Source organism: Anas platyrhynchos, chromosome 8 (assembly GCF_047663525.1).
Source record: "Anas platyrhynchos isolate ZD024472 breed Pekin duck chromosome 8, IASCAAS_PekinDuck_T2T, whole genome shotgun sequence".
Taxonomy (NCBI): Eukaryota; Metazoa; Chordata; class Aves; order Anseriformes; family Anatidae; genus Anas; species Anas platyrhynchos.
The window spans coordinates 29283274-29301979 of NC_092594.1; the positions used below are offsets into that span (position 1 = coordinate 29283274).

General features: G+C 56.6%; 1 protein-coding gene across 6 annotated transcripts in view; it reads left to right on the forward strand.

Moving 5' to 3' along the window:
• RNF220 (ring finger protein 220) overlaps positions 1–18706 on the forward strand; it is a 186734-nt gene that overhangs the window by 57214 nt on the left and 110814 nt on the right. For 4 of the 6 annotated variants that reach the window (XM_072041824.1, XM_072041823.1, XM_072041821.1 and 1 more), the window contains exon 3: positions 17677–17751. The exons of the other annotated variants lie outside the window; for them this stretch is intronic. In XM_072041824.1, the coding sequence (XP_071897925.1) occupies positions 17677–17751 (75 nt within the window). The remainder of the gene's footprint in view (positions 1–17676; positions 17752–18706) is intronic. 6 annotated transcript variants of the gene reach the window in all.

Here is an 18706-nt window from a genome sequence, read left to right on the forward strand (position 1 = left end):
AAGGTGTGGGTATGGATGAGCCCCTTCCAGCCCATGGTTACCTCAGATAATAGGGAAGATGCTTCCAGGGAACTGAACCCACTCCCAATGGGACATCTACTGGATGGTCCCCTCCCCATGTTCCTCGGGGCCAGCCGCCCTCCCGTGTGTCACCCCGGTTGTAGCAGGAGGCATCCTCCAGGGCAGGTGGGCAGGGGCCATCCTGGGACCACGAAGGGCTGCGTGGAGAAGGGGACCCCTGCTCCGAGCATCCCTGGACTCAGGGCCTACCTGGCTGTGATCTTTGAACAAACCAATAAATGAAGTGTAATAACCAGAGCGGTGATTGTTTTCCTCGCGGTAGCGGTGGAAATCTCTCCCCGGGGAGCGCAGAGCTGCCAGCCTCAGGTTTTAGATCACAATCCCACTAACCTTCCTGTCCCCTGGGCAATAGTTTACCGCTGCTGCCCTCAGAGCTAGGCACTATTTATTATATATACTGGCCTCCGTGTGTGGCGGTGTGTTCGTAAAGCCTGATTGAGCTGTAAGGAAAAGTGCACTCGAGGGGAAGGAGGAGACAAATGCCTGCTTTGGCCTGCCCTAAATACGGGCTGATAACCTTGGTGGGTGCTGCCGGAGGGTGCCAGGCGGTCACGCAGACATGGTCCCAGCCACATAGGGCTGGTCGGTGATAGCTGCAGGGCCCGTGGTCCTCCTGCCCTCATCACCAGCACATGGTGATGCTGAGCCTGGAGCAGCGGCTGTTAGGTGCTCACAGAGCATTGTGGGCTTGTCAAAACGATGGAGCCTGCACCACAGCCATCACCTTCAGATAGTGGGTGGCTGGGTCACTGTGGGAAGGGTGGTGCTCTGGTCCTGCCAGCGGAGATGAGCAGGCACCCTTGTCCTATGCTGTTCAGTCTCGACGAGGTTCCTATCACGATGCCTGCTCTGGGTGCCCAGCACAGACTGGCAGGCTGGCAGCGGGTGGCACAGTGGTGTGGCACAGACGTAGTTATCCTTCGTCAGGGTACAGGAGTGCTGTAAGATCTTTCATTTTCCAGGAATCTGCTCCCTCCCCCTGCTTTTTGCTTTCCTATATAATATTCCATGCTGTAGCCTATAAATGCTGCTCTGAGCCCACAGCCTGATTGAATTTGGAAGCCTTTGTTTACAGATGTCTGGCTGTACAGGGGTATTTATTGAATTTTCCATGAAATGTTGCTCCTCTAATGCTGTAAAGCACAAGCTGCCCACATCAGAGGAGCTGCGTGTTAACGGATCGGGTTACTCAGAGATGCACTGCTCGCCCTGCTTCCCCTGCCACGGGAGCAAGGTGGGTGCTAGAGCCCGTGCAGGGGGACCCCTGTGACCACTGTGGCTTTTCGGGGACCTCCAGCCCTTAAGAAGAGGAGGGCTGGCTGTCCTGCAGCCAGAGACCAGGACATGTGCTTGGTCCTGCAGCAGAGCAACTCGGTGTGGATGATGGCAGCACCGGGTCTGCCGGTGGGGTTGGAGGTGTGCCCGGCATTGGGCTGTTGTATTTGCTGCTGGACGGCTCAGAAGACAGCAGGCAGATGTCCTCAGGAGTCTTTTGCGCCTTCCTTTGAGGCTCATGATGTTGGGGCACAGCCAGAAGAGCGGATAATCTCGTAACGTGCCCTTTTGGTTGCTGCGTAACCAGGCTCCGCGTTGCCTCGCTCATCTGATCTATCCATCTGACCGGCCGGGGCCCCACAAGCAGAAGACTGCCGCCAACAAAAGGATTTTTTTTTTTTGCCTGGGACACTTTGAAGGAGCCCCTCGGAGCATCCCCTGACCTCAGGGTGTCACGTTTAACCTCTGTCCTGGGAGGGAAGTGAGGGAGAGGCCGGTCTGCGGAGGACACGTCCGGGACCTGCCGCTCTTGCCGCGGTAGCTGCAGGAATGCGTCTTCCTTCCTCGTGGGGGAAGAGTACAAAACCATCTTGCAAAGCTCTGTGTCAGGAGCCCCAGGATCTCTGATGTAAAATAAATGATTCTCGGGAGAGAGCATGTGTTCACCATGTTAGAAAAACAAGCCCCCTGCAAACAGCACATACCAAACTCTGCCCGGAGGAAGGGACTTCAAGGGTGGACAGAGGGAGCAGTCCGAGCATCAGAGCCCAGCCTGCCCCCCTCTCCTGGTCCGGACCTGCACACCGGCCCGGGAAGGAGGCAGGAGGCTCGGGGGCTTGTTTTCCCAGATTCGATTGGTTTATTTATCCTTGGTCCAGGCTCCCATCTGGTCCGACTTCAAACAGGGGCTGCCGCAAAGTGTGGAAGCCACCAAGAGAGATTCTGCAAACAACGGTTGTGCAAAGTATATAAATATTTCGGGACATAAAAACGACTGTGTCTGAGGAGGGGTCGGTTTGGGCTGGGATGGAGGTTCCACGTCCTGCTTGAGATAAGTCCTGGAGAGCAGCTGGGGCGAGGATAAATACATGTTATCAGAAGTTTACGTGTGCACGTGCAAGGGCAGAACAAAGCCTCGCTGCCACATGAAGCTGCAAGGTGGAAAGAGGGCAGTGAGAAAGTCTGTCTGTGCTGGCCTACACCCCCAGGATGCAGGGATTTTAACCATGCCCTTTCCCCCCATATTGAGGCTCCCCCAAACTGCTGACAAGCTGGAGGGCAGGGGGAATTTGAGCAGGAAGATTTCCCCAGGGTGGATCTCCTCCATTTGGGATGGAGACGCCCTAAAAAAATGCCCTACACGCATGAAGCCCAGCCTCCAGCCGCCGCTCCCGGCAGCAGCCCTCAGTTAAACCTGATCCCTCGCTTTAAGGGCCTGCCTGGCACTTTGTGGAGACCCGTAAATAGCGATTTATAAACGATCTTCACGCCGATGCCCCTGCCGCTGCTCAGACATCAAAGTCTATAATTCACGCCCTCCCGCGTCCCGAGCCTCGCAAAACCAGTGCCTTTGATGTGTCCCCCCCCCTCCGCTACCTGCGCGGGGGCGAGCCGGGCTGGGCTGCGGGCATCTGCGCGGCGAGGCGCCAGGCGTGCTCTGCGAGGCATTTTATAAGGTGTCTGCTGTCCTTCAGCCCCTTCCCCAGCCTGCTCTCCCCTTCGGCGGGACGGCTGCGGAACAATGGGGGCTGGCTGGGGGCAGCTGGCTGGGGGCAGCGTCCAGAAAAGCACCTGGCTTCTCCTTCCCCCCTCCTTCCTTTCCCCCAGCACCTGCAAATTAATGGAAATTTTGCCCTCCAGTCGCGCTGCCTGTGCTGTTTAACAAGGCTGAGGGCGAGGAGCCGGCCTCGCTCCTCACCGTGGAGCCGGCTCCCAGCCCGGCTGCTCCTAGGGTGCTGCATGTTTGGTGCAAACCAGCCACGGGGAGCTTTGAGGTGGCACTAAGGGAAGTTTGCTGCCTCTCCAGGCATTTCCCTGGCCTCTCTCAACATCTTCCTCGTGCTGTGTGCAGTCTGGCTCAGGAGCTGTCCCTGTTGTCCCTGTCTCACCTCTCCAGCTGGCAGTGCCCATGAGGGTGCAGGAGCCCCTCTGCAGTGCCGCAGTGCTCCCCGTGCTGCTCCAGCTCCCTCGTGTTCCCCTGACACCTTCTGAAGCCTCGAGCCAGGTGTCTCACCTGCCTTCTGTAACAAGGGCAGTTTTCTCTTCCTGCTACACGTGGACCTGCAAAATAAAGGCTGCACACGGATCACCCTGAGGGCTGGGGGAGCTGCACAGGGCGGGCGGCCTCGGGCACATCTCGCCAGCTTCACAAGCTCTTCCTCTTTCTCCTGCCTCTGTTTTTTAGCCCTCGTGGCTGCGGAGAGTGCTTTCAAGATGTGAAACCACTGCAGGATTGTTTGTCTGCATGCACAGGCTCTGGGGAAGGCACACACCACCGGTCACATCCCTCTAAAAAAAATAATCGGCAAGGGTGCGTGATGGTGGTACCAAGCACTGCGACAAGGCACAGCCTGCCCGCTGGGTTTGAAGGCTCCCACCTTCATCCCTTCCATTTCAGCCTGTTGTCCCCCCAAGGGGGGCTGCAGGTCAGGCACCAGAGCTGGATATAGGTCTCATGTAAAGCACAAATTAAACTCTGTCCATAAAAAAAAAAAAAAAATGCCTTGTGTGGTGCAAAATATTTTGTCGTACAAAGTTGACAGAAGCGTTTGGGGTGTTGGGAGGATTTCGATGCATTTTGCAGCTGGGATGGTTGTGGATATATTTTAATTTTTTTTTCTTAAGTGAATGTCTTGTAGAAGCGTGCTGAGAAAGTCTTGCTTGTGCTACAGGCTGGTGAAGAAGGGGCATGAATCATGTCACTTGGCTCTGTATTTAATCATATCAAACTGGTTTGGTTCTCCAACAAGTCAACATATATTATCTGTGTAAAAAAGGCATTTTACAGGGCTGAGAGTCTAAATATCATTTATAAATATTTAATTCTACAAGTGATCTTTGCAAAAGAAGGATAGCTCTTCATTATCATACCTGTGTCTATTGAAATATCACCATTATTTATCATCCACTGTTGGTGCAGCGTCCCGCCTGGGACTGGAGGAGTTATTTGGTACCAAAGGCCACCACGGGGCTGGTCCTGTCCCCCATGAGACATGGTCCCAGCACAGCTGGCCCCTGGCCCCTGGTGGCAGGAGGTGCCTGGGGACCCTGTGCCTAAGCCTGGGGCAGCATCGTGCCACCAGGCTCCTTCTCCAGAGCCACCAGAGCCACCCAAATCCTCTCTGTTGAAGGTTTTGTGGAGTGCTCATCACCGATCTTGCTGTGAAGGCACCCCATAACCCAGCTCCTCTTACAGCTGCTGAAGTGACCCACGAAAAGCAGTGGCTGCCTCCTGTCCCCATCCCCATCCCCGTGGCTTTCTGGCTGTTTAATCTCTCTGACATTCAGCCCAGCTCTGCCCTGCTCTGTTTTGACTCCTGACAAGCCTTTCAATTTGCTCTCCTCTCTGAAGAGCTGAGAAGCCATTGATAGCTCTCCCCCTGAATTATTGAATCTCAGCGTCGGGTTTCGGGCTCGGGGGAGCAGCCCCACACGCGCGGGGCTCAGAGGCACGCCATCGATCAGCAGGGCTCAGCGTCAGCCTGCTGCTGGCACACGTCTGTCCCTGGGCCCCTGGGTCCCCGGGCTGCTCCCTGTGCAGTGGTGAGACCCATCGGGGTGGGATGGGTGAGTGCACCCTGCTAAGGAGAGGCACGGCATCCCCTGAGGGTGCTGGAGAGGGATACGTGTAGGGGAGCCACCTCCGGAGGTGGGCAGAGCTGAGAAGTCCTGGTCAGGGCTGGGAGGGGACAAATCCCCCCCAGCAGCATCATGTTTTCTATTTGTGACCAGTGAGCCCCGTTTGTGTCCCCTCCTGTGACACAGAATTGTGCCTTTGGGTTGGTGGAGATGTGCCAAGCACCGAGATCTGCTGGTGGAGCAGAGGCAAGACAAAGGGTTGCCCTGGTGAGAGAGCAGGAGCCTCTGCTTTTGGGGTTCTTGGAGAAATGAAGCTTGTTCCCCCTGGAGAAGATGGTGACAGGGGGTGTCCCATTTAACCCCCCAACTAGCTAGCACTTTGCTCTTGTCACCGTGGCACGGGCTGCTCACAGAAGATACCCATCTGTGCAGCAAGTACCCTTGGTGTTTTCAGAGGTGATTGTGAATCCTTTTCCTGAATTCTTTTCAAAGACCACCGAAATGTGTGCCAACAGGCTAGAGAAAACCAATCCCATTTTCCACCATATTTTCAGGAGGAACATTTTCCCTTCCTTCTTGTCACTGCCACCCCTACAGACGATGAGAGGCAGGAGGGAGCAGGTATCCCTCACACACCAGCCCCAGCCCAGGGCCCCAGGAGCATCCCCTGGCACTGCCGGGCAGCACTAATCACCCAGGAGAGGCCGGATGACATCTCCATCCCTCCCTTACCCACTTAGGGCACGCAGAGCCCCTCCGTGCCCCTTGCAGGATGCAGGGGCATGACAGGAGCTGGCCTGGGAGCCAGAGTGCAAATGCGTTTCAGAGCCGAGCCGGGGGGGAGAGGAAGGGCAAGTGCGGATTTTATTAAGCGATAACACATCTGCAAATGAGATTAGGGCAGATTTTCGGGGGCACCACGGCATTGATTGGCTGGGCAGCGCTGGAGTGGCTGTGTGGGAGCACGGCGGAGCACGTGCAACCGGATCCCTTCCATTAGCCTGATCAATAGCCACCGCACGGCGGGGCGGGGGTGTTGGCAAAACTGCGTAAATACTTATGGGAGTGCCAAGAAATCACATTACGGCCAGGGGATCCGAGCACAACCCTTTCACCCCAGCACCCAGGGCACGGGGAGCATTAACCCTTTCGGGGCAGGCCGCTGACTGGGGCGCCGGGGTGGTGGTTGAGCCGTGTGTGGCTTGGCACGGCGGTGGGAGCCACTTCCCCATGCCCGGCTTGCTGCAGGCCAGGTGTTTCTTCAGCTGCAGGGTCCCCGCCACGTGGCAGCGCGATGTGTGCCCTGGGATGGGGATGTGGTCGGGCAGCAGGGGTGTGAGCAGTGCATGCACGGTGTCACCCCGGCAGTGCGGTGTTTGTGGCACGCCGTGCGGGTGGGCTGGTGTCAGACATCACACCCGGGTGATGCACGAGCAGAAGGAGCTGGCAGAGGGCTGGAAAAATGATGAACCAAGGCCAGTGTGCTGGCATTTGAAGCCCAAGTTCCCCACTGCAGTGGCACTCACCCATGGCATGGTCTGGGGACTGTGCGCCTCTCCCCGCCAAGCCCCTCTTATCATGTTTCCAGGCCCTCCCCCAGCCTTCCCAGTCCTGTTTTGACACTTCTAATTAGTGGATATTTAACACCTTGTTTTGCTTGGACCCAGCCTTCGGCCAGACAACACATCGATGGCCTCTGACTTCTCGCCTGACCCTGGCTAGCCTGGCAGCTCGGGGCTCCTGGTGCTGCTCTGTGGGCGCCCTGCTGTGCTCCCCCCGCCGCCCCTCGCCCACCCCAGTGGTCTGGGGTGCAGGCAGCGTGGGTCAGGACACAGCATTTCCCTTGGTAAGCGCTTTCCTGGACATGATTTAGAGTGCCGAAGCCAGTAGAGGGGAAAAAAACCCTGTAATAAAGTCAGCACTCTGCTTATTAAGGGGAAAAGGCTGTGCTTTACTTATACTAACATTAATTAGAGAGATATATAGGGAGCAAAGAGGCCTCTAGGAGATTTATACAGAGGCCCTGAAGATGGATGTGAGGACTGACAGACAGACAGACAGCAGCTCCCGGAGTGCCAGGAGCCTGGGAAGCGCCTGGGGAGCCATGGGGACTCAGGGATGCTTCGGTGCAGCAAGGGTGAGGGCAAGAGGGGATGGACCTGCCAAAAACACCTGGGGTGGCGTAAAGCTGGAGGGAGGAGAGATGGAAGTTTTTCTTTTCACTACAGGACTTTTCTTCCCCGGTTCCCTTCTCACTGCACCACTCGAATACTTTCCTACCGCTCCCAGCACCTGGCCAAGAGGAGAAGTCGCCCTGGCTTCTTCACCACCCCAGAGCAGATCTTTTTGTTAGCAGCTGATCAGGGCTGGTCCCCCTGCTTGGTGTGGAGCAGTGCCTGCCCCAGTGGGACATGGCAGGAGAGGTGGTCTTCTTCTGGTCCTTCTGGGCCAGCCCTGGTGCCGTCTGGGCCATCCTTTTCTCGTGCTTCCTTCTGGTGTGCATAAGGGCCTGTCACCCCAGGGCTGTCCTGCACTCGATGCTGGTGGCAGTCCCCTGCTCTGGAGAGCTGGCTGTCCCCTGAGATCTGGTTCTCAGCAGCTGTGCACGGGAGGAGCCTCCAGGCAGAGCCAGGCAGTGGGAGGTCAGCCGAGGTCTCCGATTCCCGGTGCTCCACCACGAGCCCGTCCTGCTCCAGCCTTGTTACTGGGCTGTGGCTGCTGCGGACAGTCGGCAGCTGGGGGGATTTTAAGTGCTGCTCCTCCTGCAGACCCCTCCCCGTGTCCATGGGTTGCGTCCCTGCCACTTGTCACCTTGTCCCCCTGATGCTTTCTGGTCTTGATTTCTTCATCCAGCCCAGGCAGAGCCCCCTCTGCTCTCCCTCCACCCCCAGCCTGGGTTAAATACAGCAGCTGACTTTGGAGGTGATTAGTAATAAAATTTTAACAAGCATCCATATGAACGTCTTTCTGTCACTTTTACGAGGCCATTTACAGCGGGGAGATATAAGAGCACCTTAAATCTCCCCCGAAGAGGAAGGGTCACATCAGGGGGGTGGCAGGCAGAAAGTCCGGGGTGTCCCATGTCACCGGCCCGCCGGTGCTGGAGGTGTCCCTGTCACCACGAAGGGACGGGTGGCTCCACTCGGTTCCTTTCCTGATGGAGTGGGGTTGCCCAACTGCTCCTGGGGTGGGAAAAGCAAGGAGGATGCTCAGGCTGCAGCATCGCTTAGACAAATAAACCCAGTTTGGAAACAGTTCTTGCTCGGACCAGTTCCCATTCACCTCTCCGAGGGGCTGAGACCATGTGGGACTGTGCTCGGTGGTGCTCCACAGTGCCAAGAGCTGCCTTCTGCACCAGGCAGGGCGTAGTGCAAATGGTGCCCAGCCAGAGGGGACAAGGGACCGAGTAGAGCCATGTCCCCAGGTCACCCGCTGGCTCGGTGGCAGTGCCCAGAATAGAGCCCCGCTGTCCCCACAGCCCCCAAACCGCACTGCTCCACAACTGCTCTGCGACACCCCTTTCGTGTGGGCTCCCTGCTTCCTGTGCCGGGGGGGCAGGATCAAGCACAACCTCGCCAAATCTTTTAATACTAAGAAAAAAAAAACCCGCGGCTTGCAGTCTGAGCCCTGAACGGAAGCTTAGGTTCGTTCCCTTTTCTAGTTTTAGTTCTTCAAAAGGAGGAAACACACCTTTGGATGGTGAAATCGGAAAATAAGGAAGCGAGATGAGTCTCCTCTGCGTGTAAAACCGAGCGCTTGGTTGTTGTGAGCAGTGCCTGAGTGCCCGGCCCGCACCAAAGCACGAGATGCAGGGAGCTGATGCCTTATCTTAGGTCTGGAGGCAGAATTAAAATGCCCTCTTGCAAACTTTCTTCTTTCTGAGGAGGCGAGACAGAGCTGCCAGTGGGCAGAGCAGGCAGCGAGGTGGGTTCAAACATCTTGGGTAAAAATAGGGAGTGTGGCCAACAATAAATTAAGAGGAAAAGAGCAGTATGGAGCCCAGGCTCCGGGCCATACTGGTATTTGGGTGTTTTTCCTCCCTGTGTGCACCACCAGCTGCTGGGAGGTGGCACAGCCCGGGTACCCCCGGGGTGGCCGGAGGGGACAGCGGCTGTGGGGGCAGCCCCGCTCCTGGGGTTCGAGCCTGCTCCGGCAGGAGGTCAAAAAGGCAAAGTTTCCTGGGAGGTGAATTATCAGAGGGAGCAATATTGGCAGGTCAAGCACATCGGTGCTGGGGTAATACAGTTAAGGTGCAGAGCCTTGGAGGGAGCCCGGCCGAGGAGTGCAGCATTAAAGCAATGAGCCCGGCTTAATCTGCCCCAAGTGAGGGCAGTGGGGTCTTTAATATTGTGTCAGGCTTGCAGGCCCGTGTTGGCGGGTTATTCTTCACGGCAGCTAATGCCACTGGGCTAACTGAATTAGCCCCTCCTTCCGCGGGGTGAGCGTGGGGTTGCCGGGAGGGCGATCGTGCCTCGCAGCTGCAGGGAGAGCGAGTGATGGCCTGGAAATTCAATCAGGTGAGGAGCTGCCGCCGTCCCCAAAGGACAGGGAGCTGCCGGATTGGGGACGAGAGCCCGGGACGGGGATGCCGGTGGCTGGCTCCAAGCTGTCCCTGGGCAGGGAGTGCTCCGGGGGCCGGTGCCTGCTCGGGATGGGACCGAGCGCTGCCTGCGTCCCTCAGCTCACCATCCACCAGCCCTCCGTGAGCACCACCAGGCCTCCAGGCCTCGGTTTGGACACGTGTTTGGTCCCATCTTGCTCACCACGGGGAGCATCGGGTGTGCCCACGGGGTGCTGCGACCTGCAGGGTGTCCCCAGCCGGGCCGGGCAGCCCAGGTGCCAGCCTCCAGCGCACCTGCAGCATCGTCAATTAGTCAGGTTGAGCTGAAAGTTCATCAGTGAGTGCCGGGCAGGCCCGAGGAACTCACAAGCAGGACTTCTGCCTGGCTTTGCTGTTGGGACAAGCTGCCAAGGGACCTCCTCTTTGTGGATGCCCCATGGGACCACGCAGCAGTGGCCCAGCACCATTCCCAGCGGTCACTTTCTGTCCCTTACATTAAATAATAATAATAATAATCAAAACTTTGCAAGCACGTGGTTGTTGTCCTCCAAACCTGCCATTGCTGTTTACCTCTCCCAGCCTCACCTTTTTTTTTTTTCCCTTTACATCTCGTTGAAGGTATCCCGGTGAATAGTGCAGCACCCCGAGCAGGCACCGCTGTCCGTGAGCTGCCTGCAGTGCCGGATCCAGAGCCCCTCACCTGGGCTTTGGGGCTGGGGACAGCCTGGACCCATGCAGGGGCATTTTGGCATCTCCAGAGGCAGGATCCGTGCCACGGCTGGGGGATGATGCAGTGTTGGGGTGCTCGCTGCTCCCCCCGTGGGCACAGCCCCCTCCCACCAGCCCTGCCTCGAGCTGAAGCCACCATCCCTTTGTCCCTGCAGGTCCCCTTCCCTTTCCAGGTGCCCCTTTGATCTTCAAACCTGCCCCAGCTCCCTCCGCCCCCCTCCCTCGCATTGTTATAAATGGAGGCTTTGGCTGCCTTTAAATAGTCATATCTATCAGACAAGCTCCTGTCAGCCATAAATCCTGCAGTAATGATGATTTTCTAAGTGGGTCGACCAGAGCTATTTCCGCTCCAGCCTCAAGTTACCGCACATGTCCCCCCCCCAGGGGCCGGCGGCTTCATTTGTTGTCCCCCTAATTGTCATTTCTCCTCTAACGTGCTCGGGCAGAAGCTGGAAGGCAAAGAGCTGGGGGTCCCCTCTGCCCCCACGTGTCCCTGCCTGGGAGGGGGATTTGGAGGGGGGGTGGGACTGCAGGCAGGGGACTGGCAGCAGGAGCCCCCCATATGGATGCCCTTACACCTCGCCCCACGCCGCCCCCTCCCCAGCTGTGCCCGATGTGTGAAAGCTGTAATTGCAGGTAATCCCCCCGCGCCGCGCATGGTTTGAATTTGGCAAGAGCAGGAATGTGGAAGGGAGAAGGGGAAATAATGCTGACCAGGCGCTCTGCGGGGCCAACATCTGCACGAGCCATCAGTGCACATCTGGCCACGGCTGCCTGCTCTTGGTAGCCCGGCCAGTCGCTGTGGTAGCCCTTGGGGTCTGCCTGCTGCCCCATGAAGGGCATGGCACAGACACCCCGTAGGCTGACATTGCTGCTGATATTTTGTCCGTCGCGCAGACTTTCTGTGCCTTGTAACACAGAGAAGGGCTGCCAGGGTGCCCTTCGCTGTTTATTCTGTAGAGCAGAGCCCTGGCACGCTCCTCCAGGCTTCCTAGGGCTGGCACTGCCGTCAGCATCCCCCAGGGAGATGTCTGCAGGGAGGCGAGGCGAGGTGGGACCAGCAGTGCCAGAGGGGCTTTGTTGCCTCCAGGTGCCACAGACCTCAGCTGGTCTGCTTGCACTGGATAGGGATGGAAAGCCTGGATGTCCTCTAGGTAAAAGTCCTGCTGGACATTCTCATCCTGACCCTTTAACTCCAAGATTTCTTTGGGAACGTGCATAGTCGAGGTGCAAATCCTTACTTCTGGTGAGCTCCGGCGTGCTGGGAGGGGATGCTTTAAGCAGCAGGCTCTGCTGTCACACCTCCTAAATGTGGCTGGTGCCTGCCTGGGGCTGACCCAGGAGCACGAGCACCCCCTGCCCAGTGGCTGACATCCCCTCCTGCCCTCCCAGCCCCGAGGAAAACAGCCTGAGCTTGCACAGCGAGACATCAGATGCAATCGCCTCCCAAGGCTTCAGCTAACCCCCCAGCTTTCCGAGGGCAGTGCAGGTGTCATAGGCATTGTCTCTTTGGAAATTAATTTTCCTGTCGATTTCCTTATTTCTCCTAATTGATGAGGGGCAAGTCTTAGGCGTGTTGCCAGCGGCACCAGCCACAGCCTCCCGTAGGCATCAGTGGAGCCAAAAGCGCGAGCGCTGAGGGCTGGGGAGTGTAATGAACTCTCAGAGGACTCGTTGCAGCTCAGCCCGTGCTCTAGATTAGCTGAGGAATCATCTGGCCCAGCTATTAACTGTCCCATTTAACATCATAAATTATTAACCTAATTTTGAGGAGGGTCGGTGACGGATCACGCTGATTTTGTCGGCCTCGCCGCAGCCTCCCCGCGCGGGCAGAGCCTCCGGCAGCGCCTGGGAGCAGTGCCTGCAGGAGGATGGAGATAGGGACAGCACATCCTTGCTGCTGGGAGGCTTCCAGCCCAGCAGAGGGGCCAGCAGAGGAACAGCCAGGGCAGGGCAGCGCCTGGGGGGATGCTTGGGTGAGGTGATTATAAGAGATGTCCCTTGGGGAGGAGTAAAGCAATCCCCTCCCCGGCTTTTGAGGAGCTGTGGCGATGCTGAGAAATGCATCCGGACCACTTTGTGCTCCATAACACGCTGCTCCAGGGCTGTGTCACGGGCACCTTGTCCTAGAGCTGTTCCCTGTCACCTCTGGCTGGCTGACCAGGTCGCCTGCCCCTAGAGGAGCTGGGTTAAGCATCTCTCAGGATGCTCTTCAGTCTGGACAGCAGAGGGTTGGGAGCGTCTGCTTCTCTGCTTACCCTCACAGAGTAGAGCTTGTTTCTAATGTGGCAGCACTTCCTGGGAGAAGTTAATAAAATAGGGGGAAAAGCAAATCCTGTGGTCTAAAAGTTTTATGCCGTTCAGGGATTTTTTCAGCTAATGTGGAAATTTCAGTGGAAATTTTAGGGATATCATCTTTTCTTTCCCCTTCACCTTCACAAAGAGAGATGCGCGCAGAGGGCAGGGGCTAGGAAACACCCTCCAACCAGCATTATTCCCTAACCGCGTGGAAAAATTTTGAAGTCGTTTGGCTTGTCAAAAACCATACAGCCCTCAAGGAGAGCAAGCTCTGAAAACCCTTGTAAAACGCCTCTTTCATTCTGGCATCACAGAAAGGACTTTTTGTTTCCCGGCGAGCAGCTGCGCGGCTCGGCGCTGCCTGTCCGCGCGCGTGTCCCAGCCACTAACCCAAAGTGCCCGGAGCTCGTGCTGCCGCTGCTGCCCCTCTCCTGCAAAACATGAGGTTGGAAGAGCCCAGCATTTGTAGACCCAGGGCTTCCACATGCCCCTGGCCTGCAGTGAACCCTTAGATATCTGCAGGATGGAGAAGGCGCGAAGAAATCGCGGTGTGCACGCAGCGCAGCCCGGCGCGGGGCTGGTGCCCAGCACATGGATATAAAATACAGCGCCCTGCCATAAAACATGCACTGCTAGTCTATATATTTTGCAATCCCTTTAAAGATTTTTTTTTTTCTTTAAACCCCTCACCCCAGCTCCCTCCCCGCTCTCCCCCCAAAAAAATTATTATAAAGAATTATTGCCATTAGTACGTCTTTCCCAGTGAAAGGAGAAAATCGCCTCATTCATAATTTATACCCTCAATTACTATTAATAAAGAAATATTTCAGCAGAAAATCGCCTGGGAAAATTACACGTAACATTGCATTAACATTCTATTTGAACATTTTCATCACATTTGTTATAGAGTTAATAAGAGGGATATGCTCCCCTGACTTCTTCATGAAATTATGGGCTGCCTATGATAGTTTAATCTTTTAGACTTTATATAATATATTCACTTTACTAATTGAGCTATCCAAGGAGCAGTTAGGGATGTTCTTAAACGTGGAAGACAAAGTAATCAGGGCCGTGACTTCCTGACTAGCAGATCTTCTTCCGGAGATGAGGAGCCACACGTGTGAGGAGCACGGTGCTGTGTGTGTGCTGGGTGCTGCTCCACCAGCCCTTCCCGTCACGCCCTGCCTGCCATGGAAAGTGAGTGGGACTGCAGGGTTTTGGTGATTTTCAGGCAGGAGAAGGATTCCCCGAAAGCTCCGTTTGTATTTCAGAGAGTGGGTCTGGTGGGTATGACCGAGATCTCCTCCCTGGAATAAGAAATGCCCATTGTCAGGGGGTTTCTCAGGAGCAGTGCTTCGTCTGGACAAGCCTTTAGGGTCAAATTCACTGCTGGGCCCAGTAGGGTGCCCCATGGGGTTTGCTCTTGCCCAGCATGAGCTCGTCCATAGGTGAGCACCTGCAGTCCCCCCCAAACTGCTCTTACGACTTCAGATCCCCGCAGACTGCTGGCAAATCCTGACGGCGAGCCAAAGGGTTAACAAAAAGCTTTCGTGCCCTGGGATTCATTATCTGGAACTCATTAACCAGCAAATAAGAGCCTGGATGTTGCCAACTGAGCCCTGCTGAAGGCACCTCCTGGGGGTGAGGCAGCCTGGGACGGCAGGAGGACTCCTGCAGACCAGAGACGGGACCCAAAGCTGTAGGTTGGTCTCCTCGGTCCAATCCCACTGTTCCCCATGGAGCAGAGCACCCTGTACGGGTGCAAAGGGACGCGGGGCTCCATCGAGGTTTTAATAGTGGAGCCTGGTCCTCCTGGGGTGCTCAGCACCCTCCCTGCCGAGCCTACAACCAGCATTTTCCTGGGTGGGACGAGCCTCGGCCACCACTGAGCCACGCTGGGCAAGCAGCAGCCCAGGGAGCACACAACGGGCAGGGGGCCACGAGCTGCCCCCTCTGCCAGCACAGGGGGGGGGGAAATTTCCAGGGCTGAAGGAGCAGAGACCAGGGAAGGTGAAGCCTGGGCTGTTGGCCCCGGGGAAGGGCAGGATGGGCCAGGCTGCAAACAGGACGAGGCTTGTAAACAGGGCTCCAGCTGGGATAAATTTAGTCCGTTGGGGCTGCAGCTCCAGCGCGGCAGGACACAGTGTCAGGGCATTGTCGAAAGGAGAAGGGGGGAAAGAAGCTGAATAAACAAACACAGCTTGTCCTTTTTTTTTTCTTTTTTTCTTTTTTTTTTTTTTGTGTCCCAGCGTTGTTATTTCAGCCGGACAATTGCCCTGCAGATTGAGGGAACAGGCTGGAGTTCTCCCAGCCTGTTCCCTCATTTTTTTATTTATTTTTTTTTTGCTTTGTGTTTCCCCGTGGGAATGCGTCATGGCATTGCTGTGCCCCGTACCTGTGTGCTCGGACAGCCTGCAGACGCTGGTCCCAGGGTCACCGCTTCGCAGCCCCGCTGGGACCATGCAGCTTGGCTTTAGCAGTCATGCAAATTTTACTTTCTGTGCATACTCAGCCCAAGCTGCCACCCATGGGTGTCCAGGGGCATTTATACATGGGGCAGAGCAGCTCCAGAGGCGTCCTCCTCTGTGGAGGAGCTGAATGTCTCTGCAGGACTTGAGAAATGGGGATCAGGGCTCCCGAGCATTTTCCCTAGTTCTGTCGTGGGTTTTGGACAGGCCTTATTTCCCTGACAAAATCACCCGTGATCCAAGGAGCAAAGGGCACGGAGCGCTCTGTCAGCGCTGCTCTGCCAGGACCGAAGTCTTCTCTAAAGGCCATGTTTAGAGGCAGCCCAATTTTCATATCTTAATTTTATTTTTCTCACATCTCTCCCTGACACACACATGCACGCACACACACACACTCCTATTGGAAAAACGATTTTAATACCCATGGCACATTGTCCTGGTGTGATATAAAATCCAATGACATGTGGCATTTGGAAAAGGTCACTTCCCCCATCAGGATTCATTATCCTGCCTCAGCCCGGGAAGCCATGGGGTTGCCCCCGCCTCTGCGGACCCCTTGCCCCTCGCCGGCTGTGGTGGGCGAGCGGGATGAGGGGACGAGGCAGGGCAGCTGCAGAGCGAGGGCTCTGCTTGCTCGTGCTCATGTCCTGGCTTATGGTGAGGCTCAGGACGTGCAAACCAACTCCTCTGGTCAATTTTGGGTGCACGAGGTTCGGGCTGGCTTTCTGCTGCCTCCCCCTGCCCCGTCTCTGTTCCCGTTCGAGCAGGAGCCGGCTCTTGCGGTGCCCTCGCTCCGCACAGTTGCAGAAGGGAAACGTTCCCCTTCCCTGTTTCACTTGTTCAATTTTCAGCCGGGCGGCTTTGGGAAGTGCCCTTCTGGGTCGGTGTGCTCACCACCGGCTAGGCAGAACCGAGAAGAGAAAGCAGAGGAGGCCAGGACAGCCCGGCTCCTTCCCCAGGACCCCCTGTGCCCAAGCACCCCCACCTCCCTGCGCTGCTTCCAGCTCCCCACAGCCTGCAGGTGCCCGGTGGCACCTCCCAGAGAAATGTCCCACGAGGAAGACAGGGGGACTGGCACTGAGGACTTCTCCCCTTTGCCACAAGCGACCTGGGGCCACCCTGTCTCCTCCAGGGGCCAGTTCCCCACCCGTGGCAGAAGGGAGGTGTGAGGGTGGGTGCGGGGAGAGCAGAGGCTGGGGCAGGGCAGGGGATGAGGGCAGGAGAAAGGTGGTTGTTGTTTTTTTTTTCCCATAAAGAGGAGGATTTGCATTATTTTTGCATCAGGGAGTGGGGTTTGATGCCTGCTGAAGATGACTTTTCTGAGTGCTGAGGGTGATGGCGAGTGTAGCCCCTTCCACCGTATAAACACCAGTGAGTTATGGGTACCCCAGCCTCTAATTATGCAGTCAGCCCCAAATAGGCTGTGTCTAACGAGGCTGACAGACTAATATCTCAAGAGCCTTTAATGCGTTATCATCTCTTGCTGTATGACCTCATATTTATAACTGCTCTGGTGGGAGGTTGAGAAATGTCCTTCTCTTCCCCCAGCCCCCTCCCCAACTTCCCCCCCCCCCCCAGCAGCAGCTCTTCAGCCTCATCTGTTAGGATCAGGAGGAGAGAGGCGACTTCTCTCCATCCATCACCAGCCGAGTTCGCGCTATTAGATGATTAAAGACATTTTTTATAATATTTGGAAGAGGCTCTGAAACGTCTCTCAAACAGAGTGATTTATGCCCGCTTAACCCTCGCCTGGCCGGGCCGGGGGCCGGGGGTGGCAGCAGCCCAAGCCGTTGGGCAGCCCGGTGACAAGGTGTGATTCATGAGCACGCAGCACCTGCAGGAAGCTCCGGGCAGCTCCCAACGCAACGGGGACTTGGTGGTTTCTGAGGCTGCAACGGCTCGAGCAGGAGGAAACGGCGCCTGCCCCCTCCCCAGCGCTTACACAAGAGGCGCCGGGGGGGCCGTGCCCCACCATGCGCATGTGGCACCTCCTGCTCCCACCCAGGAGCAGGAATACCCCATCCCATCCCATCCCATCCCATCCCATCCCATCCCAAACCATCCCATCCCATCCCATCCCATCCCAAACCATCCCATCCCATCCCATCCCCACTGACATGAGCCACTCGTGCTCCCACTCCACATTTCCCTTTCCTTTTCCCCATCCCTCCCCTGCCCTGTGCACGCCGTGCTCCCAGGTGCATGGTCTCACTCCCATAAAGAGCCACGGGCATCTAGATCCATCTTTAGGGCACCGCAGCCTTGCTCAGAGTCGGTCAGTAAGACTTTGGGGGATGATGGCCGTGCTCGTGCTAAAAACCATCCGGAGGCCAAATCGCTGGTGTTCTCCGTGGTTTGTCCCAGTGGGGAGTGGAGGCTTGCCTGCAGGTTGGGGAAGGAAGCCCGCCTCCTCTGCTCACAGAAGTAATATTTCATAATCCCAATTTCTTGTCAATTGATTGCCAGATAGAAGCGACAACCAAAGAGGGCCCCAGGCGTCTGCAACTGCCACTCATCGTATGATTTTAACTCTCCCCCTCTGTAAGTTGGCATTCTTTTCTTCTTGTTGTTGTTGTGTCCTAAAGAAACGTTTTCCCCCCCCTTCCCTCCCCAAAAAAGACTCTGGGAATCCCGCTGCCCTCGTCAGTCCGGTGCTGAATGTCTGAATAGGCGAGGAGGGTTAATGCATGACCAATAGGTGTTTCGTTAAAATGCTTCATCTGTCATTACAGAGTCCAAGAGATCAATAGATTTCTTATAATCACGGCCTAAAATCATCTTCAGCGCCACTGCTTGCGGGCGTCAGACCCCGAGCAGCATGTTTAGGGGACCTGGGCATCTCCTGCCACCCCCTGGTGCCCCCTGTGCCGTGCCCCCAGTGCTCCCACTGCCAGGGAATTTCGTGGCCCGGCCACCCCCATCCCCAGCCCCTGTCCCAATGGTGCAGATCCCCCTGGTGCCCAGCCCTGGGGGCTGTCACACCCCCTAATTCCCCACGAGGTGCCACCTCCCGGCTCCCCCCTCCATCTGCCTGCCCCGAGCTGCTCCTGGGCAGCTCTGGAGACGCCGTGACAAATCCCACAGCCACGGGACCCCAACCACCCACACTGACCCTGCAGCTCCTGCGGGGGACAAGAGGGTTCATATAAAATGATGGCGAGCCCATCCCATCACTTTCCACGTCTCTTTCCTGCGTTCATCCAGATAGACATGGCTTGAGCAACCTGGGGAGAAATCCCCACGCTCCTGTCTGCCCCACGGGTGGGTGCCCGGTGCTCGTCCCCTCCCACGTCCTCTCCATGGGGCTGGGAGGAGATTTTCCAGCCCCCCTGGGTCCAGCCCTCTCCTTCCCTGCCTCACTGCTTATTTTCGGGCCATTATGTTCGACAGGGAGAATTTGTTTCTGTCCAGAGCCGATGCCCGGACAATCTCACGCCTCGGGGGATTTATCATCCCGAGCTTTTGTTTGTGGGTCTCCGGGACCCTCTGCCCCACA